We start from the raw sequence: 26974 nt of genomic DNA, 5'->3' as shown, positions 1-26974 counted from the left end.
CCGTATCCTATCCCGCACCAGGTCCCGCTCACAAATCACCCCTGCTCTTCAAATCAAATCAAATCAACTTTTATTGTCATTGTTAGTGCACAAGTGCAGTACAACGAAATGTAGGCTTGCGGCTCCCGTGAGTATACATTTGGATTAAGACATTCAACATTCAACATACATTTGGCTTGTAGTATATTAACATAACATAACCATAATAAAGTGCATTGGCAGATGTGCAGGCATTAGAGTTTGTTAGTGGAGTTCAGTAGGATGACAGCCCTGGGAAAGAAGCTGTTCCTAAATCTGGTCATATGGGTGCGATTGCATCTGTAGCATCTCCCAGATGGCAGGAGGGTGAACAGACTGTGGCTGGGGTGGGTAGGGTCTTTGATGATGGACTGTGACCTCCGTAGAGAGCGTTTCTGGTATATGTGCTCTATGGTCGGTAGCCGGGTGCCGGTAATGCATTGGGCAGTTTTGACTACCCGCTGCAGGGCTTTCCAGTCATAGTAGCTACAGCTGCCATACCATACTGTGATACAGTTTGTCAGGATGCTCTCTATAGTGCAGCGGTAAAAGTTAGAGAGGATCAGGAGTGACAGGTTACATCCCTTCAGCCTCCTTAGGAAATATAGGCGCTGCTGGGCCTTCTTCACCAGAGAGGAGGTATTGAGGGACCAGGAGAGGTCTTCCGTGATGTAGACTCCGAGGAACTTAAAGCTGTCCACCACAGCCCCATTGATGTGGATGGGGGTGTGACTGTCGGCCGACATTGGCTCCTGGTTCTCTACCACTTCCAATTCCACAGGAAAGAAAGGAATATGCTGCATATTAACTTAAGAGGTGCACAAAACAACAACAATGTAGTAAAACGTCCCAAGGCGCTTCACAGGAGCGATTATCAAGCAAAATTTGACACCGAGCCACATAAGGAGAGATTAGGGTGGTTGGTCAAAGAGGGAGGTCTTTAGGAGTGTCTTAAAGGAGGAAAGAGAGGTCGCGAGATGGAGAGGTTTAGGGAAACAATGGAAAACAATTACTGAGAAATAGACCAGGAAATATTAATGTTGCATCCATAGACCTTCCTATCTAGCAAAGATTGATTAGTATTGTAAACCATAGTAATCACATGCAATTGGAAATATGGGGAGCTGGAGTAACATTTCTATTAGGAATGATTCCTAGTAGTCTTGTTTGTATATTGGCAAGTGGCTGTTTATTCTGTCATTTGCTCTTCTGATTAATTTTTGTGCTGGTAAAGCTGCTGATGGACAACGCACATACAGTGGCCCTTGCATTCTGAAACCCCTGGAGCTACTTTCTAAAGCAAAGGTTTCACCTCAGATCACAATTGGGATTTCACTGATTGCTGGTAGGTGCTCAAGTCTGAGGGTCAGGAGGACTCGGAGAGTAGCCATCTCCCAGTCATTATTATATTAAACCTTTGTGCTTATCAGCGATTACAACACTCTGTGAAAGAGGTGTCTAGGCTGCCTTCATCCAGGTTGCATCTAACTGAAGGCATCTCCCCACCCCCACCCTCCACCCCTGTTAACTTGTGAAAACCCGGGTGAACTGGAAACACCCCACAAAGGCGGAGGGGGGGGGGGGGAAGCAGTGGTACAATGGAAAAGTCATCTGCTGGAAGGACCGAAACATGTAATGGGAGATAAAAACTGGGAAGGACTTCAATAAAGCACAGCTGAAGGAGACAAAACTGTGTCCAAAACAAGGTCTGGCACAAGGAAGATCGATTCTATTTCTCTCTCTCTCTCTCCACAGGTGCTGCCCAACCTGCTGCGTATATTCCGTGCAGTTTCTGTTTTTATTTCAGGTTTGACAGCATTCGCAGTATTTTGCTTATCTCCCCCACGGGTGCAGTTCAATATCGGCTACTTGAGAAGGAACCAGGAGTCCTCATTTTCATCCTGACTCCGCCCATTTATGGGTTTCCAACCAGGTCCGCCAGCATTGTTTAAAAGGAGTGGGCGGCGCCGAAAACTCTTATTCCCAATTCAATTACTGGGGTTGTTTCTTTTGCAATAGCTTAAGTTTCAGTTATGACCGGCAGAGGGAAAGGGGGTAAGGGGCTGGGGAAAGGCGGAGTCAAGCGGCACAGCAAAGTCCTTCGTGACAACATCCAGGGCATCACCAAGCCCGCCATCCGCCGCCTGGCTCGGCGAGGCGGCGTCAAGCGCATCTCCGGTCTCATCTACGAAGAGACCCGGGGTGTGCTGAAGGTCTCCCTGGAGAACATCATCAGAGACTCGGTCACCTACACAGAACACGCGAAGCGCAGGACAGTCACTGCCCTGGACGTGGTGTACGCGCTGAAACACCAGGGGCGGACACTCTATGGATTCGGCGGTTGAAAAGATTAAAATAAAATTATGGATCTGAACCAAAGAAAAAAGGCTCTTTTAATAGCCACCCATTCAATCGACAAGAGGACTCTGAAATGTAAAAATTCTGGTAAACCTCACTGCGAGATTTGACAATGAGGGGCGTGGCAGGAGTAGGCACAGATAAGAACATAAGAAACAGGAACAGGAGTCGGCCATTTGGCCCTTCGAGCCTGCTCCGCCACCTCATCTCCACTTTCCTGAACTATCTCCTGATGCCCTTAATATTAAACAATCTATTTCTCTGTCTTGAATATACTCAACGACTGAGCCTCCTTAGCCCTCTGGGGTACAGAATTCCAAAGTTTCACAACCCTCTAGAGAAGACATTTCTCACCTCCGTCCTAAATGGCCGACCCCTTATTTTGAGACTAACCCCTGGTTCTAGAATCCCCAGCCAGGGGAAACATCCTCCCTGCATCTACCCTGTCAAGCCCTGTAAGACTTGTGTATGTTTCAATGAGATCACCTCTCAATCTTCTAAACTCTAGAGAATATAGGCCTAGTCTACTCAATCTCTCCTCAAAGGACAATCTCCCCATCCCAGGAATCAGTCTGGTGAACCTTTGTTGCACTCCCTCTATGGCAAGTATATCATTCCTTAGGTAAGGAGACCAAAACTGTACACAATATTCCAGGTGTGGTCTCACCAGGGCCCTATATAATTGCAGTAAGGCGTCTTTACTCTTATACTCAAATCCTCTTGTAATAAAGGCCAACATACCATTTGCTTTTCTAATTGTACCTGCATGTTAACTTGGAGTGATTCGTGTACAAGGACACCCAGGTCCCTCTGAACACCAGCATTTCCCAATCTCTCACCAATTAAAAAATACACTGCTTTTCTATTTTTCCTACCAAAGTGGATAACTTCACATTTCTCCGCATTATATTCCAGTTGCCATGTTCTTGCCCACTCACTTAGCCTGTCTATATCCCCTTGACACCTCTTTGCATCCTCCTCACAACTTACATTCCCACCCAGCTTTGTATCATCAGCAAACTTGGATATATTGGAGAAGGGAGTTGTTGCTCGGGGTCCTGCTGTATCCTTGCCATCCTACTGAGCCAGAGAGTGCAATCTCAGGCAGCCGCTGCAGTTTAGATGTGGCATTAACAGGGCAATCTTATGGCCCAGCAGAAGGAGGTAAAGAGTCATCTGTATCCAAGTAAACATTCAGTCACGTCCGTCAGGTCGCTTACGTTAAGTAGTTGGAGACGCGCTGGACACAGAGAAGCAGTGGGATAAGGATCATTAATTCATAATGAATCCTGTACTGTTTATTGGAATCACGTTTTCACTCTTACTGGGGCACATTTCTGTAGCAGGAAATGAATGGGATTGATATGTTTGATGGCCGGGGTTGGGTAGAGCATAATGGTGTGGATGGGTTTGGTGCATCAGTTTCGTTGGGAACATGAGTTCAGCAATGCTGGTGCTGAAATGACCTTTGAATGTCTAATTGAAATGGTTGTCCATTAGAAGTTGCTGGGCTTGTCTTCCTTGCCGCCAGTCTGGTGGAGCAGCCAGCCGTGAGCTCAGCCTCTGTCGATCCTGACTGTCCTTCCTGTCCCAACTACTGCATGGTGACGTGTCTTCTGAGAGCATAATTATGCACTGTGCAGCATACCACTATAATGGATACCTTTCTAGCGCTGTGCAATAGGACAGCCCCCACCCTCCACCCTCCCAGACCTGTTCAAGCAGCAGAATCTTTGCTTCAGCGTGACTATTGTATGTTTTATGTGTATCTTTGTCAAAGAATGTGCCTCTTTATATTTGATTTCAGGCGTGGTTTATGGATGAAATATCGAGTCATGCTGCTAACGATAATCCCAGGTCTCCATGATCCATCTGCCTAGTCTAGGTATTCCAACAACAACTTGCATTCATATAGTGCCTTTAATGTAGTAAAACGTCCTAAGACGTTTCACAGGAGAGTAATCAGACAAACATTGACACCGAGCCACATAGGGAGATATTAGGACAGAAAGACGGAGGTTTTAAGGAGCGTTTTAAAGGCGGAGAGAGAGAGGTAGAGAGGATTTAATTCCATTAAATAACGGTAGAAACATAGAAAAAACATAGAAACATAGAAGATAGGAGCAGGAGTAGGCCATTCGGCCCCTCGAGCCTGCTCCGCCATTCAATGAGATCATGGCAGATCATCCAAGCTCAGTACCCTGTCCCTGCCTTCTCCCCATATCCCTTGATCCCTTTAGTCTTAAGAAATATATCTAACTCTCGCTTGAATATATTTAATGAATTGGCCTCTACTGCCTTCTGTGGTAGAGAATTCCACAGGTTCACCACTCTCTGGGTGAAGAAATTCCTCCTCATCTCGGTCCTAAATGGCTTACCCCTTATCCATAGGCGGCGACCCCTGGTTCTGGACTCCCCGCCATCGGGAACAGCCTTCCTGCATCTAGTCTGTCTAGTCCTGTTAGAATTTTATACATTTCAATGAGATCTCCGCTCATTCTTCTAAACTCCAGCGAGGATAAGCCCAATTGACCCAATCTCTCCTCATATGTCATTCCTGCCATCCCAGGTATCAGTCTGGTGAATCTTCGCTGCACTCCCTCCATGGGAAGAACATCCTTCCTCAGATAAGGTGACCAAAACTGCACACAATACTCATGGTGTGGTTTCACCAAGGCCCTGTACAACTGCAGCATGACATTGTTGCTCCTGTATTCGAATCCTCTCGCTATGAAGGCCAACATACCATTTGCCTTCTTAACCCTCTGCTGCACCTGCATGCTTACCTTCAACGACTGGTGCACAAGGACACCCAGGTCTCATTGCACTTCCCCTTTTCCCAATCTATTGCCGTTCAGATAATAATCTGCCTTCCTGTTTTTTCCACCAAAGTGGATAACCTCACATTTATCCACATTATACTGCATCTGCCATGCATCTGCCCAATCGCCCAACCTGTCCAAATCACCCTGGAGTTTCTCGGCATCCTCCTCACAGCACACACGCCCACCTAGCTTTGTGTGTGTGTGGGGGAGGAGGTGGGGGGGGGGGGTGCGAATCCATGGAGGAATTTGAAAACAAGGATAAGATTTTTTAAATCGAAGCGTTGCTTAACTGGGAGCCTCTGTCGGTCAGCGGGCACAAGGGGTAATGGTTGAATGGGACTTGGTGCAAGTGCGGACACGGGCAGCAGAGTTTTGGATGACCTCAAGTTTACGTAGGGTGGAATGTGGGAGGCCGGCCAGGAGTGCGTTGGAATAGTCAAGTCTGGAGGTAACAAAGGCATGGATGAGGGTTTCAGCAGCAGATGAGCTCAGGCAGAGGCGGGGTCGGGTGATGTACCGGTGGCGGAAATAGGCGGGCTTAGTGCTGGCGTGGATATGTCGTCGGAAGCTCATCTGAGGGGGGTGGGGGTTCAAATATGACACCACAGTTGCGAACAGTCTGGCTCAGCCAGCTGCCCAGGGAGAGGGAGGGAGTCGGTGACGTGGGGATGCAGTTAGTGGCGGGGACCGGTCGTCCCAACATTCAGCTGGATCAATGTCGGGCAAGCAGTCTGCAATTTAACAGGGCAACTTATGGTACCAAAAATATATTTTTCAGCAGAAAATGCTGGAAATACTCAGCTGGCCAGGCAGCATCCGTGGAGAGAGAATCAGAGTTAACGTTTCAGGTCTGGGACCCTTCATCAAGTATTTCCAGCATTTTCTGTTGTTATTTCAGATTCCGCAGTATTTTCCTGTTGTAATATATTTTTCAAGCCGCAGCCATGTGGAGACTCTCCCCCACGTGCCTGAAACCAGCTGCAACACCATGAGCGTTTCTGATTGGCCAGTTGGCAGCCCTTGTTCCTAACTCACAATAGATACTTATGCGCTGGGTCACCAATAGGAATCCTTCACTTTCTGATTCCTTATTTGCATACGGCTAGCTATTAAATAGCGCGTCCGGGAGACTTTCTCCATCACAAACCCTCGCGTCCATTCACCAGGCCTGAAGCGGCGTCCAGGGGCCGAAGAAAGCGGCCCAAAGGCGACAAGAAGCGCAGGAAGACCAGGAAACAGAGTTACAGCATCTACATCTACAAGGTGCTGAAGCAGGTCCACCCCGACCCGACACCGGCATCTCATTTACAAGCGGGTCGCTGAAAAGCTAAAATGAAATTAAATCTGTCAATTCAGGAACCAGTAATTTTAAAGGATCAATTTGCCATAATTCACAATTTAATAATGAATTATTCAGTCTCACAGATGCCATTTTAATGATTATTCAGTACCACAGACGCTATAATTTTAATTAAAATGATTATTCAGTCCCACAGATGACAATCTTTAGCAGTAATGATTATTATTTAGTCTCACAAATGCCATAGTTTTAATTATTATTCAGTCCCAGATACCATAATTTTAATTATTATTCAATCCCACAGATGCAATTATTTGAACAATAATGATTATTATTCAATCCCACAGATGCAATAATTTAAACAATAATGATTATTATTCAATCCCACAGATGCAATAATTTAAACAATAATGATCATTATTCAATCCCACAGATGCAATATTTTAACAATAATGATTATTATTCAATCCACAGATGCAATAATTTAAACAATAATGATTATTATTCAATCCACAGATGCAATAATTTGAACAATAATGATTATTATTCAATCCCACAGGTGCAATAATTTAAACAATAATGATGATTATTCAATCCCACAGATGCAATGATTTTAACAATAATGATTATTATTCAGTCCCACAGATGCAATGATTTTAATAACTGGTTAATATTCAGTCCCACAGAGGGCCATCACTTTAACAATAACGAGTCTGATTCACAGACGAACTCTTATTCTATAAGCCGCCTTTTTCGTTGGTGTGGAGATGCCGGAGTTGGACTGGGGTGGACAAATGTAAGAAGTCACACAACACCAGGTTATAGTCCAACAGCTTTATTTGAAATCACAAGCTTTCGGAGCGCTGCTCCTTCTTCAGCAGCGCTCCGAAAGCTTGTGATTTCAAATAAAGCTGTTGGACTATAACCTGGTGTTGTGTGACTTCTTACATTTTTCGTTGGTGTCCGAGGTTGGAGCGGATTGAAAAACGCGCCAATCAGAGGCTGAGCTTTGCCGGGTTTTCAGCCAATCAGAAGGCTGGGCTGGGCTGGGCTGGCCGGGCCGGCGGCTGCTGTAAAAGCCGCAGCCCGGAGCGGGGAGGAGCAGTTGCAGAACAGAGTTCGAGAGGAGTCCACCCCCGGGGGAAGGACAGCCGCCGCCCGCCCGGGGAGAAGGGACAGCAGTCGGCCGGCACCTTGGGCAACAAGGGCTCGCCGGGGGGCGGGGCTATGACCTCACCCGCGCGCTGAGGCGGTTGAACGGCCGATCAGGAGCCACGTGACCCAGAGTGGGCGGGGCCCCCAGGCGTTGCGGGCTGCGATTGGTGAGCGTAGCTGTCAATCTACGAATCGCAGCCAATAGAAGAGACGGACTCCGTGAGGGACTTTAAGCGCGCGCTGTGTGGCCGCAGTGCGCATGCTCGGTGCTGCTCGCAGTCCCCGGATGAGGCTCCGGTTTGAGGAAGGAGATAAAATGGCGGCGGGACTGAGGAGCGGCGGATGGTGCGGTGAGTGTGGATCAGAGAATCTCCGACATTTACAGCAGCGCCGGCCTCTCTCAGGCAATCTCTGGGAACCTTGGGTCGAAGCGGGTGCCCAGGGGGAGGGGGGCGATTCTTGGGGCGAAGTGGACGCTTGGGTTGACGTGCGCTGCCTGCTTGTCTTCCGATTGCTCCCGGCAAAGAGACTCGGTGTTCGGCACCTTCCCGGATTCTTCTCCTCCACTTTGTGTGGTTTTGTGCCAGGGATTCCCAGGTGTCGGTGGGAATGTTGCACTTTTTCAAGGAGGCTTTGAGGGTGTCCTTGAAGTGTTTCCTCTGCCCACCTGGGGCTCTCTTGCCGTGCCGGAGCTCCGAGTAGAGCGCTTGTTCTGGGAGTCTCATATCGGGCATGCGGACAATGTGACCCGTCCATTGGCGCTGATCGAGCGTGGTCAAAGCTTTGATGCTGGGGATGTTGGCCGGAGCGAGAACACCGACATTGGTGCGCCTATCCTGCCAATGGATTTGCAGGATCTTGCGGAGGCAGCGTTGGTGGTACCTCTCCAGTGCTTTGAGGTGCCTGCTGTACATGGTCCATGTCTCTGAGGCATACAGCAGGGCGGGTATCACTGCTGCTCTGCAGACCATGAGCTTAGTGCGGGGTTTGAGGTCCTGGTCTTCAAACACTCTCTTCCTCAGGCGACCGAAGGCTGCACTGGCACACTAAAGGCGGTGTTGGACTTCGTCATCGACGTCTGTCCTTGTTGACAGTAGGCTCCCGAGGTATGGAAAGTGGTCCACGTTGTGAGACTATGCCCTGAGACTATGCCCCCTAGTTCTAGACACTCCAGCCCAGGGAAACAACCTCTCGGCATCTACCCTGTCAATACCCTTCAGAAACTTGCATGTTTCAATGAGATCACCTCTCATTCTTCTAAACTCCAGAGAGTATAGGCCGATTCTACACAATCTCTCCTCATAGGACAGCCCCCTCATCCCAGGAATCAATCTAGTGAACCTTCGATGCACCGCCTCCAAGGCAAGTATATCCTTCCTTAGATAAGAAGACCAAAACTGTGCACAGTACTCCAGGTGTGGTCTCGCCAAGGCCCTGTACAATTGTAGTAAGACTTCCTTACTCTTATACTCCAACCCCCTTGCAATAAAGGCCAACATGCCACTTGCCTTCCTTATTGCTTGCTGTACCTGAACGCTAGCTTTCTGTGTTCCTTGCACGAGGACACCCAAATCTCTCTGAACACCAACATTTGAAAGTTTCTCACTGTTTAAAAAAGATTCTGTTTTTCTATTCTTCCTACCAAAGTGAATAACCTCACATTTCCCTACATTACACTCCATCTGCCACCTTACTGCCCACTCACTTAGTCTATCTATATCCCTGTGCAGAGTCTTTGTGTTCTCCTCACAGCTTACTGTCCCACCTAGCTTTGTATCATCAGCAAACTTGGATACATTACACTCGGTCCCTTCATCTGGGTCATTAATATAGATTGTAAATAGCTGAGGCCCCAACACTGATCTTTGCGGCACCCCACTAGTTACAGCCTGCCAACCTCAAAAAGATCCATTTATCCCTACTCTCTTTTCTGTCTGTTAACCAATCCTTGATCTATGCTACTATATTACCCCAACCCCATGAGCCCTAATCTTGTGCAATAACCTTTTATGTGACACCTTATCGAATGCCTTTTGGAAATCCAAATATACTACATCCACTGGTTCCCCTTTATCTACCCTGCTAGTAACATCATCAAAAAACTCTAATAAATTTGCCAAACATGATTTCCCTTTCATAAAACCATGTTGACTCTGCCTAATCATGTTATGATTTTTCTAAGTGCCCTGATACCACTTCCTTAACAATGGATTCCAGTGTTTTCCGAATGACTGATGTCGGGCTAACTGGCCTGTAGTTCCCTGTTTTCTCTCTTCCCTCCTTTCTTGAATAGCGGTGTTACATTTGCGACCTTCCAATCTGCTGGGACCATTCCAGAATCTAGAATTTTGGAAGATCAAAACCAATGTATCCACTGTCTCTTCAGCCACCTCTTTTACAACCCTAGGATGTAGGCCGTCGGGTCCAGGGGATTTGTCGGTTTTCAGTCCTATTAGATTCTCTAGTACTTTTTCTCTACTTACAGGAAACTTTGTGCTATCCGGCACCCACGGGACCGAGCTGCTGCCGTTGCCTCAAAACTGCCGTACTCTCCAGAGTTAATGTTGAGAGATATGGAGATTCTTATCTCTGTATTTGACGGCAAACACTGTTGCTTAGCAACAGCTTCTAAACACTCGGGTGTGGCCTGCAAGCTCTGTATATGAAGCTGTTGCTATAGCTACAGACGTTGCACAGCTTGACTGTTCAAACAAAGCAACAACAAAAAAACAAACAAAAAGAATAAAAAACAGCGGCTGATTTTTGCCGGTGGCTCCAGATTGCTGGATAGCTCACCTCCGGATAGCACAAAGTTTCCTGTATATGAATTATGTTAAGTTCCTCACCCTCATTAGACCCTTGGTTCCCCACCATTTTTGGTATGCTTTTTGTGTCTTCTACTGTGAAGACAGATACAAAATACTTGTTTCACGTTTCTGCCATTTCCTTATTCCCCATAATAATTTCTCCTGTCTCAGCCTCTAAGGGACCAATGTTTACTTTTGCTACTCCCTTCCTACATACTTGTAGAAAATCTTACAATCTGCTTTTAGATTTCTTGCTAGTTTTCTGTCATTGCATTTTTTCCCTTTTTTTTAATCAATTTTTGGTCAATCTTTGCTGGTTTCTGAAACTCTCAATCCTCAGGCTTACTATTATTCTTTGCAACATTATAAGCTTCTTTCAATCTAATGCTATCCTTACCTTCTTTAGTTAGCCATGGTTGGATCACTTCCCGTGGAGTTTGTTTCTCAATGGAATGTATTTTAGTTGAGAATTATGAAATATTTCTTTAAATGCTAGCCACTGCTTATCTACCGCCATACCTTTTTTAATCTATTTTTCCAATCTACCTCAGCCAACTTGCCCCTCATACCTAATGTAATTGGCTTTATTTAAGTTTAAGACACTAGTTTCGGACTTAGGCAAGTCACTCTCAAAATTAATGTGAAGTTCTAACATATTATGATCACTCTGCCCCAGAGGATGCTTTACTATGAGATTGCTAATTAACCCTGTCTTATTACACAATACAAGTTCTAACATTGTTGGTTCCATGACATTTTGTTCCAGGAAACTGTCCCGAATGGATTCCATGAACCCGTCCTGCAGACTCTTGCTCCACAGCCCTGTAGGTTACGGCTCTTCAAGTGTACACCCAAGCACTTTTTAAATGTGCTGAGGGTCTCTGCCTCTACCATCCTTTATGACAGTGTGTTCCAGACCCCCACCACCCTTTGGGTGAAAAAAATTACATCTGCTCTGCACCCTCCAGTGGATGGACTGGGTAGAAAGGTCTTTACTAGCCGAGGCGCAGAATATAAGAGCTGGGAGGTAATGCGTGAACTGTATAGCTAGGCCGCAGCTAGAATACTGCGTGCAGTTCTGGTCAACACATTACAGGAAGGCTGTGATTGCATTACAGAGGGTGCAGAGGAGATTTACAGGGATTTTGCCTGGGCCGGGGAATTTTTGCTATGTGGAAAGATTGGATAGGCTGGGGATGTTTTCTTTGGAACAGAGAAGGCCAAGGGGAGACTCGATTGAGGTGTATCAAATTATTAGGGGCCGAGATAGAGTGGATAGGAAAGACCTATTTCCCTTAGCAGAAGGGTCAATAATCAGGGGGGCATAGATTTAAAGCAGATGGTCAAAGGGTTAGAGGGGTTTTGAGGTGAGTTTTTTACACCCAGAGGGTGGTGGAGGTCTGGAACTCACTGCCTGAAAGGGCGGTAGAGGCAGAGAACCTCATCCTGTTTAAAAACTGCTTGGATATGCACTTGAAGTGCCGTAAGCTACCAGGCTACGGACCAACTGCTGGAAAGTGGGATTAGAGTGGATAGATCTTTGTCAGCCGGCTCGGACAAGATGGGCCGAATGGCGGCCTTCTGTGTAGTAAATTTCTATGATTGTGTTACCCGGGGAGGATGGGCCCAGTGTGATCAGACAGTGTGTAACCCGGGGAGGATGGGTCCAGTGAGATCAGACTATGTTACCCGGGGAGGATGGGCCCAGTGTGATCAGACTGTGTGTTACCTGGGAAAGATGGCCCCAGCTTCGGTTTGCCTAAAGCACAGGGAAATTGTACATTTCTATCCAGAACTTTGGTGATTTGCTGGAAGCCCAGGCAGGTGTGGCGGGGATCTGAGACAAGGGACAACATCAGGCAGAAGCACTCGGACCCAAACTTTTATTTTTATTAAGCTGAAGAAAAGTCTACATTACATTACTTCACACTATTCATGTTGTTATTTTCAGTCCTGCCATAATTAGATCTCCCGGTGAGAGACTGAGTGATTGAGAAAGGTCCACAGCTGAGAGTAAACAGGGATTGCAGACTGAGGAACGACAGCAGGTGAACCAACACAGGATTGTGAGAGCACCAACTGGAGAGAACTCTTCCGATTCAAAGAGCTTCCAGAGATCGACTGGGGGAAAAGGTCAGAGAGAGTCCCATTGACTCAGATACACACTGGTCCTGGAGATGGACTGGGGAGAAAGGTCAGAGAGAGTCCCATTGACTCAGACACACACTGGTTCCTCCCTCCCTTCCATTTCCTGATTTACAGCTATTTCTGGGATGTTACTTGTATCCTCTATGGTGAAGACCGATACAAAATACCTGTACAATTCAACTGCCATCTCCTTATTTTCCATTTAAAATTCCCTGACACTTTTTTATCGGACCAACACTCACTTTGTTAAATCTTTTCTTTATTAAATATCAATAGAAGCTCTTGCTATCTGTTTTTATATTTCTAGCTAGCTTTCTCTCGTACTCTAATTTTTCTCCTTATTAATCTTTTAGTCACACTTTGTTTTTTATATTCTGTCCTATCTTCTGACCTGCCAGCCATCTTTGCACAATTATATGCTTTTTCTTTAAATTGGATGCTATTAATTTTTTTAGTTAACCATGGATGGTGGGTCCTCCCCTTGGAATTTTTCTTTCTCGTTGGAATGTGTATATTCTGTGTATTCTGAAATATCCCCTTAAATGTCTGCCACTGCATCTCTATTGACCTAGCCCTTAACCTAATTTGCCAGTTCACTTTAACTAGCTCTGCTTTCATGTCCTTGTAATTGCCCTTATTTAATTTTAAAATACTAGTCTTGGACCCACTCTTCTCTCCCTCAAACTGAAGGTAAAATTCAATCATATTATGATTGCTGCTACCTAGGGGCTCCTTCAGTATGAGGTCTTTAATCCTATCTCATTGCACAATACCAGGTCTAGTATAGTCTGCTCTCTGGTTGGCTCCAGAACGTGCTGTTGTAAGAAACTATCCTGAAAACATTCTATGAACTCCTCATTTAGGCTACCTTTGCCCATCTGATTTTTCCGGTCTCTATGTAGATTAAATCCCCCATGATTATTGCCATACCTTTCTGACAAGCTCCCATTATTTCTTCCTTTATACTCCATCCTACCGTGTGGTTACTGTTAGGGGGCCTGTACACCACTCTCACAAGTGACTTCTTGCCTTTATCATTTCTTATCTCTACCCAAACCGCTTCTACATCCTGGTTTCCTGAACTTAGGTCATCCCTCTATTGTGCTAATACCATCATTAATTAACAGAGCCACCCCTCCACGTTATCCTAGCTTTCTGTCCTTCCTAAATGTCACGTACTTTTCAATATTCAGGTCCCAATCTATGTCATCCTGCAGCCATGTTTCTGTAATGGCTATCGGATCATACTTATTTATTCCTATTTGTGCCATCAGTTCATCTGTTTTGTTTTGAATGCTACGTGCATTCAGATGCAGAGCCTTTAGTTTTGTCCTTTTATTTTTGTAACCTCTAGCCTTAACTGTTGATTTACTCTTAGATTTGTCCTCTCTATCCCTTCCTGTCACGGTCTGTTTATCATTTCCCATATTAATACCTTTCTCTATTGCCTTGTCTCTACTCTTTGATTTACCACATCTTCCCAAATTTGATCCCTTGCCCCCACTATTTAGTTTAAAACCCTCTCTACCGCCCTAGTTATATGACTCGCCAGAACACTGGTCCCAGCACGGTTCAAGTGAAGACCGTCCCAACGATACAGATCCCACTTTCCCCAGTGTGTGTGCCAGTGCCCCAGGAATCGAAACCCATTTCTCCCACACCAGTCTTTGATCCACGCATTCATCTCTCTAATTTGATTTACCCTATGCCAATTTGCTCGTGGCTTGGGTAATAATGCAGACATTATTACCCTTGAGGTTCTGCTTTTTAATTTAGCCCCTAGCTGCTCAGTCTCTCAGCAGAACCGCTTTCCTAGTTCTAACTGTGTCGTTGGTACCTACATGGACCACGACCATTGGCTCCTCCTCCTCCCACTGCAAGTTCCTCTCCAGCCCAGAGCAGATATCCTGAACCCTGGCACCAGGCAGGCAACACAGCCATCAGGACTCTCGCTCTTGGCCGCAGAGAACTGTATCTATCGTCCTGACTATGCTAGCCCTTATTACCACTATATTCCTATTAACTCCCCCCGCTTGAATCGCTTCCTGTACCTCGGTGCCACGGTCAGTTTGCTCATGCACCCTGCAGCCACCGCTTTCATCCATACAGGTCGCAAGAACCTCAAACCTGTTGGACAATTGCAAAGGCTGAGGCTCCCCCACCTCCTGGGTCCCCATACCTGCATCACTTTTAATTTAATTTGAATGAATTAAAGGGTAAGGCATGGCAGGAGAGCTCTGTGCCGTGGTATGCTACTCCTGCACTATGTGGGAAATCGGGGACACTTCCTGTGTCCCTGACGACCAGGTGTGCGGGAAGTGTATCCAGCTGCAGCTACTGACAGACCGCATTGCGGCGCTGGAGCTGCGAGTGGATATATACTGGAGCATTCGCGATGCTGAGGATGTCGTGGATAACACGTTTAGGGAGTTAGTCACACCGCAGGTAAAGGCTGCACAGGCAGGAAGAGAATGGGTGACCACCAGGCAGAGTAGTAGGCGCAGGCAGGTAGTGCAGGGGTCCCCTGTGACCATCCCCCTCTCACAGATATGCCGCTTTGGATATTGTTGGGGAGGATGGCTTATCAGGGGAAGGCAGCCGCAGCCACCTTCCTGGCACCGTGGGTGGTTCTGCTGCACAGGACGGGAGGAAAAAGAATGGGAGAGCTATAGTAATAGGGGATTCTATTGTAAGGGGAATAGATAGGCGTTTCTGCGGCCGCAAACGTGACTACAGGATGGTATGTTGCCTCCTGGTGCAAGGGTCAAGGATGTCTCAGAGCGGCTGCAGAACATTTTGGAAGGGGAGGGTGAACAGTCAATTGTTGTGGTGCATATAGGTACCAACGATATAGGTAAGAAAACGGGATGAGGTCCTAAAAGCTGAATATCGGGAGTTAGGAGGTAAATTTAAAAAATAGGACCTCCAAGGTAGTAATCTCAGGATTGCTACCAGTGCCACATGCTAGTCAGTGTAGAAATAGAAGGATATTTCAGATGAATACGTGGCTAGAGGAATGGTGCAAGGGGGAGGGATTCAAATTCCTGGGACATTGGAGCCGGTTCAGAGGGAGGTGGGACCAGTACGAACCGGACGGTTTGCACCTGGGCAGGACCGGGACCGATGTCCTGGGGGAGTGTTTGCTAGTGCTCTGGGGGAGGGTTTAAACTAAAATGGCAGGGGGTTGGGAACCTGAGCAGGGAGACCGAGGAAAGGGAAACCAGGATAGAAGCAAAAGACAGGAAGGAGAAAAACAAAGGTGGCGGTCAGAGAAATCATGGGTTTAAATCAAACAGCCACAGTAAATAATAATTCTAAAAGGTGTAAAAGTGTTAAAAAAACAAGCCTGAAGGCCTTGTGTCTTAATGCGAAGAGCATTCATAGAAACATAGAAACATAGAGATAGGAACAGGAGTAGGCCATTCGGCCCTTCGAGCCTGCTCCGCCATTCAATGAGATCATGGCTGATCTTCGTCTGAGATCTTAGCTGATCTTAACAGTTCAGTACCCCGTCCCCGCCTTTTCTCCGTAACCCTTAATCCCCTTAGCCTTCAGAAATATATCCAATTCTCTCTTGAAAATATTTATTGAATTAGCCTTCACAGCCCTCTGTGGCAGGGAATTCCACAGGCTCACCACTCTTTGAGTGAAGAAATTCTTCCTCATCTCTGTTTTAAATGATTTGCCCGCTATTTTTAGACTGTGGCCCCTGGTTCTGTGCTCCCCGGCCATTGGAAACATTCTCTCTGAATTCAGCCTGTCCAGGCCTGCCATAATTTTATATGTTTCGATGAGATCCCCTCTCAATCTTCTAAACTCCAGTGAGTACAAGCCCAAACTATTTAATCTCTCTTCGTAGGTCATTCCCGCCATTCCAGGTATCAGCCTGGTGAATCGCCGTTGCACTCTTTCCATGGCAAGAACATCCTTCCGCAGATGGGGCGACCAAAACTGTACACAATACTCCAGATGCGGTCTCACCAGCACCTTGTACAGCTGTAGTAAGGTATCCCTATTCCTATACTCGAACCCCCTTGATATGAAGGCCAACATACCATTTGCCTTCTTGATCGCCTGTTGCACCTGCATGCTCTCCTTCAGTGACTGGTGCACAAGAACACCCAGGTCCCTCTGCACTTCCCCATCTCCCAATCTATTGCCATTTAGATAATAATCTACCCTCCTGTTTTTACCCCCAAAGTGGATAACCTCGCATTTATCCACATTATAGTGCATCTGCCACGTATCTGCCCATTCCCCCAACCTGTCCAAATCGCACTGTAGCCTCCTGACATCCTCATCAGAGCCCACCCCTCCTCCTAGTTTAGTGTCGTCAGCGAACTTGGAAATATTGCATCCAATTCCCTGATCCAGATCATTTATATATATTGTGAACAGCTGGGGTCCCAGGACAGATCCCTGCGGCACCCCGCTGGTCACTGCCTGCCACTCCGAAAACGAGCCGTTTATTCCAACTCTCTGTTTTCTATCCGCCAGCCAGCTCTCCATCCACGCCAATACCTTGCCCCCAATCCCATGAGCCCTAATTTTGCATGATAATCTTTTGTGTGGAACCTTATCGAAGGCTTTCTGGAAGTCAAGGTACACCACATCCACTGGCTCTCCCCCATCTATTTTACCAGTTACTTCCTCAAAAAATTCCAGCAGATTAGTCAAACACGATTTACCCTTTGTAAATCCATGTTGACTCTGTCCGATCCTTTCCCCATTTGTCAAGTGCTCCGCTATTTTATCCTTAATAATGGACTCTAGCATTTTGCCCACAACCGATGTAAGGCTTACTGGTCTATAATTCCCTGCTTTCTCTCTACCCCCCTTTTTAAATATTGGGGTAACATTAGCTACCCTCCAATCCACGGGTACTGTTCCCGAGTCAATGGAGTTCCGGAAGATGATCCTTAGAGCATCTGCTATCTCCAGGGCCACCTCCTTAAGTACCCTAGGATGTAGTTTATCAGGCCCCGGGGATTTGTCGGCCTTCAGTCCCCTCAACTTACCCAACACCATATCCCTAGAGATACTAATTTCTGTCAGCTCCTCCCTCTCATTAGTCCCTATGTTTGCCGATATTCCTGGGAGGTTATTTGTGTCCTCCTTTGTGAATACAGAACCAAAGTATGAGTTTAATTGGTCTGCCATTTCCTTATTCTCCATTATATATTCTCCCGAATCGGACTGCAAGGGACCGACTTGGGATTTTACCAGTCTTTTCCTCCTGATATACCGATAAAAGCTTTTGCAGTCTGTCTTTATGTTTGCTGCAAGTTTACTTTCGTATTCTATTTTCCCCTTCCTGATTAATCCCTTTGTCCTCTTTTGCTGTATCTTGTACTGCCCCCAATCTTCCGGTCTGGTGCTTTTTTTTGCCAGTTGATATGCCCTTTTTTTTTATTTTATGCTGTCCCTAATTTCCCTCGTTATCCACGGTTGAGTCACCTTTTTAGGTTTATTTTTATGCCAAACCGGTATAAACATGTTCTGGAATTCTTCCATTCTATCTTTGAATGCTTGCCATTGTCTCTCCACTGTCAATCCCCCCAGAAACACCACCCAATCAATCTTACCCAATTCCCGTCTCATACCCTCGTAATTCCCTTTATTTAAGTTCTGGACCTTAGTCTCTGATTCAATTTCCTCACTCTCCATCTCGACTGAGAGCTCGATCATATTATGATCGCTCTGACCCAAGGGGCCTCGTACAAGAAGATTGCTGATAAGTCCCTTCTCATTGCACATTCGTAATAAGGTGGATGAATTAGCTGCGCAAATAGAGGTAAACGTATATGAGATGATTGGGATTATGGAACCATGGCTCCAGGGTGGCCAAGGCTGGGAACTCAACGTCCAGGGGTATTCAATATTCAGGAAAGATGGGCAAAAAGGAAAAGGAGGTGGGGTAGCATTGCTTTTTAAAGAGATTAACACAATTGAAAGAAAGGATATTCGCTCTGATGATGTGGAATCTGTATGGGCAGAGCTGAGAAATACCAAGGGGCAGAAAACGTTAGTGGGAGTGTTATACAGACCTTCAAACAGTAATGCGGAGGTTGGGGATGGCATTAAATGGGAAATTAGAGACGCGTGCAATAATGGCACAGCAGTTATCATGGGTGACTTTAATCTACATATAGATTGGGCTAACCAAATTAGTAACCATACTATGGAGGAGCAATTCCTGGAGTGTATACGGGATGGTTTCCTGGACCAATATGTCGAGGAACCAACAAGAGATCAGGCCATCTTAGACTGGGTATTACGTAATGAGAAAGGATTAATTAGCAATCTTGTTGTACGAGGCCCCTTGGGTCAGAGCGATCATAATATGATCGAATTCTTCTTTAAGATGGAGAGTGAGGTAGTTGACTCAGACTAGGGTCCTGAATTTAAATAAAGGAAACTATGATGGTATGAGGCGCGAGTTGGGTAGGATTGATTGGGGAATGTTACTCCAAGGGTTGACGGTGGCTAGGCAATGGCAAACATTCAAAGATGGCATGGATGAACTACAGAATTTGTTCATCCCTGTTCGGCATAAAAATAAAACAAAAAAGGTGACTCAACTGTGGCTAACAAGGGAAATTAGGGATAGTATAAGATCCAACGAGAGGACATATAAATTGGCCAGTAAAAGTAATAAACCTGAGGATTGGGAGCAGTTTAGGCTTCAGCAAAGGATGACAAAGGGATTAATTAAGAAGGGGGAAAATAGAGTATGAGAGTAAGCTTTCAGGGAACATAAAAACTAACTAGATATGTGTAGAGAAAAGGATTGGTGAAGTCAAGCGTAGGTCCCTTGCAGTCAGAATCAGGGGAATTTATAATGGGGAACAAAGAAAAGGCAGCCCAATTAAATACATACTTTGGTTCTGTCTTCACAAAGGAGGACACAAATAACCTCCCAGAGATGTCGGGGAACATAGGGTCTAATGAGGTGGAGGAACTGAAAGAAATCAGTATTTGTAGGGAAATGGTGTTAGGGGAAATTGACGGGATTGAAGGCCGATAAATGCCCAGGGCCTGATAATCTACATCCTAGGGTACTTAAGGAAGTGGCCCTAGAAATAGTAGATGCATTGCTGGTCATCTTCCAACATTTGATAGACTCTGGAACCGTACCCATGGATTGGAGGGTAGCTAATGTTAGCCCACTATTCAAAAAAGGTGGTAGAGAGGAAATGGGGACTTACAGACCGGTAAGCCTGACATCGGTAGTGGGGAAAATGCTAGAGTCCATTGCAAAAGATGTAATAGCAGAGCACTTGGAAAACAGTGACAGGATCGGACAAAGTCAACATGGATTTACAAAAGGTAAATCATGCTTGACTAATCTACTGGAATTTTTTGAGGATGTAACTGGTAGAATAGATAAGGGAGAACCAGTGGATGTGGTGTATTTGGACTTTCAGAAGGCTTTCGATGAGGTACCGTATAAGAGATTAGCGTGTAAAGTTAAGGCACATGGGATTTGGGGGTAAGGTACTGACTTGGATAGAGAACTGGTTGGCAGACAGGAAGCAAAGAGTTGGAATAAACAGGTCTTTTTCGGAGTGGCAGGCAGTGACGAGTGGGGTACCGCAGGGATCGGTCCTAGGACCCCAGCTATTCACAATATATATAAATGATCTAGACGAGGGAACTAGATGTAACATCTCCAAGTTTGCAGATGACACAAAGCAGGGTGGGCGTGTGTGAGGAGGATGCCGAGAAACTCCAGTATGATTTGGACAGGTTGGGTGATTGGGCAGAAGCATGGCAGATGCAGTATAATGTGGATAAATGTGAGGTTATCCACTTTGGTGGCAAAAACGGGAAGGCATATTATTATCTGAATAGCAATAGATTGGGAGAAGGGGAAGTGCAACGAGACCTGGGTGTCCTTGTGCACCAGTCGCTGAAGGTAAGCATGCAGGTGCAGCAGGCGGTTAAGAAGGCAAATGGTATGTTGGCCTTCGTAGCGAGAGGGTTCGAGTACAGAAACAAGGGTGTCTTGCTGCAGTTGTACAGGGCCTTGGTGAGACCACATCTTGAGTATTGTGTGCAGTTTTGGTCGCCTTATCTGAGGAAGGATGTTCTTGCCATGGAGGGAGTACAGCGAAGATTCACCAGACTGATACCTGGGATGGCAGGAATTACGTATGAGGAGAGATGGGTCGATTGGGCTTATACTCGCTGGAGTTTAAAAGAATAAGAGGGGATCTCATTGAAACTTATAAAATTGCAACAGGACTAGATGCAGGAAGGATGTTCCTGATGGCCGGGGAGTCCAGAACCAGGGCTCACAGTGTAAGGATAAGGGGTAAGCCATTTAGGCCAGATGAGGAGGAATTTCTTCACCCAGAGAGTGGTGAACCTGTGGAATTCTCTACCACAGAAAGCAGTGGAGGCCAATTCATTAAATATATTCAAGAAGGAGTTAGTTGTATTTCCTAAGGCTAAAGGGATCAAGGGATATGGTGAGAAGGCAGGGACAGGGTACTTAATTTGAATGATCAGCCATGATCTCATTGAATGGCGGAGCAGGCTTGAGGGGCCGAATGGCCTACTCCTGCTCCTATCTTCTATGTTTCTATGTAATTCCCTTTTGAAAGCCGTGTTCTTGTAAATCTTTTCTGCAATTTCTCTAAGGCCTTCACATCCTTCCTAAAGTGCGGTGCCCAGAATTGGACACAATACTCCAGTTGAGGCCGAACCAGTGTTTTATAAAGGTTCATCATAACTTCCTTGCTTTTGGACTCTATGCCTCTATTTATTAAGCCCAGGATCCCGTATGCTTTTTTAACTGCTTTTATAACCTGCCCTGCCACCTTCAACGATTTGTGCACATATACCCCCAGGTCTCTCTCTGTTCATGCACACACTTTAGAATTGTACCCTTTAGTTTATATTGCCTCACTTGGTTTTTCCTACCAAAATGTATGACTTCGCACTTTTCTGCGTTAAATTTCATCTGCCGCATGTCTGCCCATTCCACCAGCCTGTCTGTCATCTTGAAGTCTATCACTATCCTCCTCACTGTTCACTTTACTTCCAAGTTTTGTGTCATCTGCATATTTTGAAATTGTGCCCTGTACACCCAAGTCTAAGTCATTAATATATATCAAGGAAAGCAGTGGTCCTAGTACCGACCCCTGGGGAACACCACTGTATACCTTCCTCCAGTCCGAAAAACAACCGTTCGCCACTACTCTCTGTTTTCTGTCACTTTGCCAATTTCGTATCCATGCTGCCACTGCCCCTTTTATTCCATGGGCTTCAACTTTGCTGGCAAGCCTATTATGTGGCACTTGTCGAACGCCTTTTGGAAATCCATGTACACCACGTCAACCGCATTGCCCTCATCAACCCTCGCTCTGTTACTTCATCAAAAACTCAATCAGAATCAGAGCGGCTGGGCCTGGCAGACGTGCGGCCAGGGCCCCGGCACCAGGAAACCCAGGGTGCAGCGCCTCTCCCATCATAGCCACCGCTTCCCGGTTTCTTCAGCTGGTTCCACTGAGTCCGACTAAGGACAGGAGCCAGGCTCCCAGAATGGCCCGCAGCCCCAGGGAGCATGCGCACTCAGCGGGGAAATCAGCGCGTTGCATAGAGCGGTTTCCGGGGCGCGGGGAATTGTGGGTGCTGCGGCCGCCATTAGTCAGCAGCTGTGGGGAAGAGTTTTATTGCAGGCTGACGGAAGGTAGGTCCCTGGCCGCCTGTGTAGGTCTTTTTGTTGCTTCATTGTTGAGGATGTAACAAGTAAAATAGATAAGGGAGAACCAGTGGATGTTGTGTATTTGGACTTTCAGAAGGCTTTCGATAAGGTCCCGCATAAGAGATTAGTGTGTAAAGTTAAGGCACCTGGGATTGGGGGCAAGGTATTGGCTTGGATAGAGAACTGGTTGGCAGACAGAAAGCAAAGAGTTGGAATAAACGGGTCTTTTTCCGAGTGGCAGGCAGTGACTAGTGGGGTACCGCAGGGATCGGTCCTTGGAACCCAGCTATTCACAATATATATTAATGATCTAGACAAGGGAACTAGATGTAATATCTCCAAATTTGCAGACGACACAAAGCTGGGTGGGCATGTGTGCTGTGAGGAGGATGCCGAGAAACTACAGGATGATTTGGACAGGTTGGGTGATTGGGCAGAAGCATGGCAGATGCAATATAACGTGGATAAATGTGAGGTTATCCACTTTTGTGGCAAAAACAAGAAGGCAGATTATTATCTGAATGGCAATAGATTGGGAGAAGGGGAAGTGCAACGAGACCTGGGTGTCCTTGTGCACCAGTTGCTGAAGGTAAGCATGCAGGTGCAGCAGGCAGTTAAGAAGGCAAATGGTATGTTGGCCTTCGGAGCGAGAGGGTTTGAGTACAGGAACAAGGATGTCTTGCTGCAGTTGTACAAGGCCTTGGTGAGACCACATCTTGAGTATTGCGTGCAGTTTTGGTCACCTTATCTAAGAAAGGATGTTCTTGCCGTGGAAGGAGTTCAGCAAAGATTAACCAGGCTGATACCTGGGATGGCAGGAATGACGTATGAGGAGAGATTGGGACGATTGGGCTTGTACTCGCTGGAGTTTAGCAGAATGAGAGGGGATCACATTGAAACTTATAAAATTCTGACAGGACTGGACAGACTAGATGCAGGAAGGATGTTCCTGATGGCTGGGGAATCCAGAACCAGGGGACACAGTCTAAAGATAAGGGGTAACCCATTTAGGACAGAAATGAGGAGGAATTTCTTCACCCAGAGAGTGGTGAACCTGTGGAATTCTCTACCACAGAAGGCAGTAGAGGCCAATACATGAAATATATTCAAGAAGGAGTTGGATATATTTCTTGAAGCTAAAGGGGTCAAGGGGTATGGGGAGAAAGCAGGGACCGAGCACTGAATTTGGATGATCAGCCATGATCGCATTGAATGGCGGAGCAGGCTTGAGGGGCTGACTGGCCTACTCCTATCTTCTATGTTTCAGTTTGAGCTGGAGTGGAGATGGAGGAGAATCTGCTGGGTTTAACCCCCAGTACTTCTGAGCCCAGGAGGACCCAACAATTTCCAATGTGGGACTGTCAAGGGAGGTGGATTCTGGGGGAGATTAGGTTGTTGCACAGACACTGTCTGTACAATGTAAAAGAGTATTGTTTTAGGAACAAGTATTTCTGTACAGGCTTTTAATCCAGTTTACATCTACAGATTTGTTTTAATTCATTCTTGGGATGTGGGCGTAGCTCGCAAGAGCACCAAATATTGCCAATCCCCAGTTTTCCGTTGAGAAGGGGGTGGTGAGTCGCCTTCTTGAACTACTGCAGTCCGTGTGGTGAAGGTATTCCCACAATGTTGTTCGGTAAGGAGTTCCAGGATTATGACCCAGCAACGATGAATATATCTGAGTCAGGATGATGTGTGACTTGGAGGGGAACTTGGATGTGATGGTGCTCCCATACAACAGCTGCCCTTGTTGTTCTAGGTGGTGGAGGTTGCAGTTTTTGGAGGTTGTGTCAAAGTTCTGGTCGAGTTGCAGATGTATAAAGTTCCTTTCCTTCGCCCCCTCCCCCTCCCCCCTCTCTCTCTCTCTCTCTCTCTCTCTCTCTCTCTCTCTGTGTCCTCCCATAGAGGCCAGAGTCTTGTGTAGGCCCAGACCAGGTGGTGGATTCCCTTCCCTGAAGGACATCAGTGAACCAGTTGGGTTTTTATGACAATCCGGCAGCTTTCATGGTCACTTTTTTCTAGTGCCGGCCCCACAAATGACCAGATTCACTGAGCTCAATTTCACAACCTGCCTTTGTTTTCTTGTGGGTTGTCTCACGCTCCCTGTTTTAAATTAATTTTACAGTGCACTGGAAGGGGAGGACTTAGAGACAGGAAGCTCAAACCAAACATCACTTCAAGATCTGACAGTCAGTCGGCTCATCGGATCTGAATATCACCGGCCTCTGAACATGGAAGCAAAAAGCACCGTTCACAGCAGGGAGAAACCGTACACATGTTCTGTGTGTGGACGAGGCTTCAGCCAACCCTCTGGCCTATCGAGACACAAGTGCACTCACACCGGGGAGAGGCCATTCACCTGCTCTGAGTGTGGGAAGGGATTCACTAATTCATCCAACCTGGTGATACACCAGCGAATTCACACTGGGGAGAGGCCGTTCACCTGCTCCGTGTGTGGGAAGGGATTCACTAATTCATCCAACCTGCTGATACACCAGCGAATTCACACTGGGGAGAGGCCGTTCACCTGCTCCGTGTGTGGGAAGGGATTCACTAATTCATCCACCCTGCTGAGACACCAGCGAGTTCACACTGGGGAGAGGCCGTTCACCTGCTCCGTGTGTGGGAAGGGATTCACTGAGTCATCCAACCGGCTGATACACCAGCGATTTCACAAGTGACTGCAGGGGTTGGACTCTGCTGTTGCTGCTGTTAATCCCATCCAGGACTGAACCATGTTCATTCTGACAGGTGGGGATTGTTTCTGCTGATGTTAATAACCCCTATAACTGGGCTGGAGTTTAATATTCTGGATAGATGTCAAATAAACCAGCTTTGTTTAAACACATTATTGTCGATTTTCTTTTTTATCACCTGAGTGTTTAGCACCTGAGTGTTTAGCATCACCTGGCTGGAGCTCAAAGGACAATCTGGGGGAGGATCGTATGGTGGGAACAGAACTCCAGCCTGGTCACAGTCCTTCACGGTCACACTGAGAGGGGCAAACGGCACTTTGGTCTTTCTCGTCTCTCTTCACTGACAGCCAAGTTGCCGTGCGGGTTAATCTCGAGGCGTGAGAAACGTGTCCCAGCCGCTCTCTGCCATGGTTCAGAGCTCCTAGGCATGGAACAGAAGGCTCCTTTAGGAATGTACCCCTGAAAAAGTTAGCGCCCCTGTGCATTAAATTCAGTGGTAGCGCCCCACGCAGGAGGTGGGGTGCTACTGGAAGCGCTCCCTCCCTCTTGGGGTGCTACCAGTGAATTTCACCGTGCTTCGTGTAACAGCGCCATGCCCGTCAGCACATAGCACCGCGTCATAGCAGACCTCCCTCCCTGATTAACGGGGGGGAGCCTAGCACTGCGCACACCAGGGCCCTGCTGGACCACCGGGGAGCGGGGTGTTGGATCAAGAGGAGCGCCGGGCTGAGCGATCGCGGCCGACACCCCGAAGAAGCAAGGGGGCAGGTGCTGGCAGTCGGCCAAAATAAAACGTTGCCACCCGACACCTGCCCTTTAAGTGGCGCTGCTGCGGGTGCACGAACGACCCCTGACCCTGTCGGACATATCGTCCGGCGATAGGTCAGGGCTCGCAACTCAAGGTGGCAGCTGGGGTGCTGCGCACGGTGATGACGTCATTGCCGGCTGTGCAGTGCCGCGGGGCGCTACCGGCTACATCCGCCGCTAACCTCCCGCTGAATATCGCGGGAGGCACAAAGCAACCCAATTTCACCCCCTTGTCCAAGTAGTGTGTGGCCTCCTTATTCTTCCCACCAAAACACACCACCTCACACTGATCTATAGTGACATTCATTAACACACCACCTGTCTCATCTATAGTGACATTCATTTGCCAATTACATGCCCATTCTGAAATTTATTGATGTCTTCCTCAGGATTAACTCTACCTCCCAATTTGGTGTCCTCAACAAACTTTGAAATTGTACCTCTGATTCCCGAGTCCAAATCGTTTCTGTAAATGATGAACAACAGTGGTCCCAGCACCGATCCCTGTGGAACACCACTTCCCACCTTTTGCCAGTCTGAGTAGCTGCTCCCAACCCCTATTCTGTTTTGTGACCAGCTTGCTATCCATAACAGTATGTAAGATCTACAAGATGACCCAGGTCAGGCCGTGTGGAGGGAAGGGCCAGGCAGCAGAATGGATGGAAAGCTGGCTACAAAACAGGAATCAGAGGGTTGGAGTTAAGGGAAGTTTGTTGCGATCTTTCCATTCATTCTTTTGCCTGGCCCTTGACTCCACATGGCCTGACCGTGGTCATCTTGTAGACCGTACATACTGCAGACACAGTGCACCAGTGGTGGAGGGGGTGGATATCGAGTCCTGTGGCAGGAGCGCTGATGAAGTGGATTTCTCTGTCTGTGAGTTTTGAGGCATCGCTAGTGGCGTTTTTCACCTCTTTCCACCTTAAACTGGCAGCAAGGTTTTATTTTTTTATTTTTTATTAAAGCCATTAACAGCCGCTCGGGTGGGACACACCAATAAATGAGGCCTTGTTTCCCTCAGAATGACAGGTCTGAACCCGAGTTAGAAAACATTTAGTAATTAAACCAGACTGGGTGGGGCCTGAGGTGCGAGTTAGTAACGGAAAATTGGTGGCCAGCGTACTTCACACCAGGGCTGAGGATCCGGG

The 26974-nt window shown here is 46.9% G+C and overlaps 2 protein-coding genes and 1 pseudogene across 5 annotated transcripts in view; 2 read left to right on the top strand and 1 right to left on the bottom strand.

The window, feature by feature from the left end:
• LOC147091982 (uncharacterized) overlaps positions 1–26974 on the bottom strand; it is a 104817-nt pseudogene that overhangs the window by 23796 nt on the left and 54047 nt on the right. The gene's annotated exons all lie outside the window — the stretch shown is intronic.
• Positions 2052–2363, top strand: LOC147091984 (histone H4-like). Its single transcript, XM_085976579.1, has one exon. It carries the CDS (start codon positions 2052–2054, stop codon positions 2361–2363), a length of 312 nt encoding a protein of 103 aa, XP_085832705.1.
• Positions 7638–25171, top strand: LOC147091983 (uncharacterized). Of its 3 annotated transcripts, none has more exons than XM_085976973.1 (3): positions 7638–8006; positions 12415–12596; positions 24449–25171. In XM_085976973.1, exon 3 carries the CDS (start codon positions 24555–24557, stop codon positions 25002–25004), a length of 450 nt encoding a protein of 149 aa, XP_085833099.1. In that variant the 5' UTR covers positions 7638–8006; positions 12415–12596; positions 24449–24554; the 3' UTR covers positions 25005–25171. The 3 variants fall into 3 exon arrangements, with proteins under 3 accessions (XP_085833099.1, XP_085833097.1, XP_085833098.1); XM_085976971.1 differs by having other exon boundaries at positions 7639–8006; positions 12415–12657; XM_085976972.1 differs by lacking the exon at positions 12415–12596 and having other exon boundaries at positions 7640–8006.

The sequence above is a fragment of the Somniosus microcephalus genome, unplaced genomic scaffold (assembly GCF_052327205.1).
Source record: "Somniosus microcephalus isolate GS21.2 unplaced genomic scaffold, FLI_Smic_1.0 unresolved_chr3, whole genome shotgun sequence".
NCBI classification, from domain to species: Eukaryota; Metazoa; Chordata; class Chondrichthyes; order Squaliformes; family Somniosidae; genus Somniosus; species Somniosus microcephalus.
This window is presented reverse-complemented; position numbering and strand designations above follow the sequence as displayed.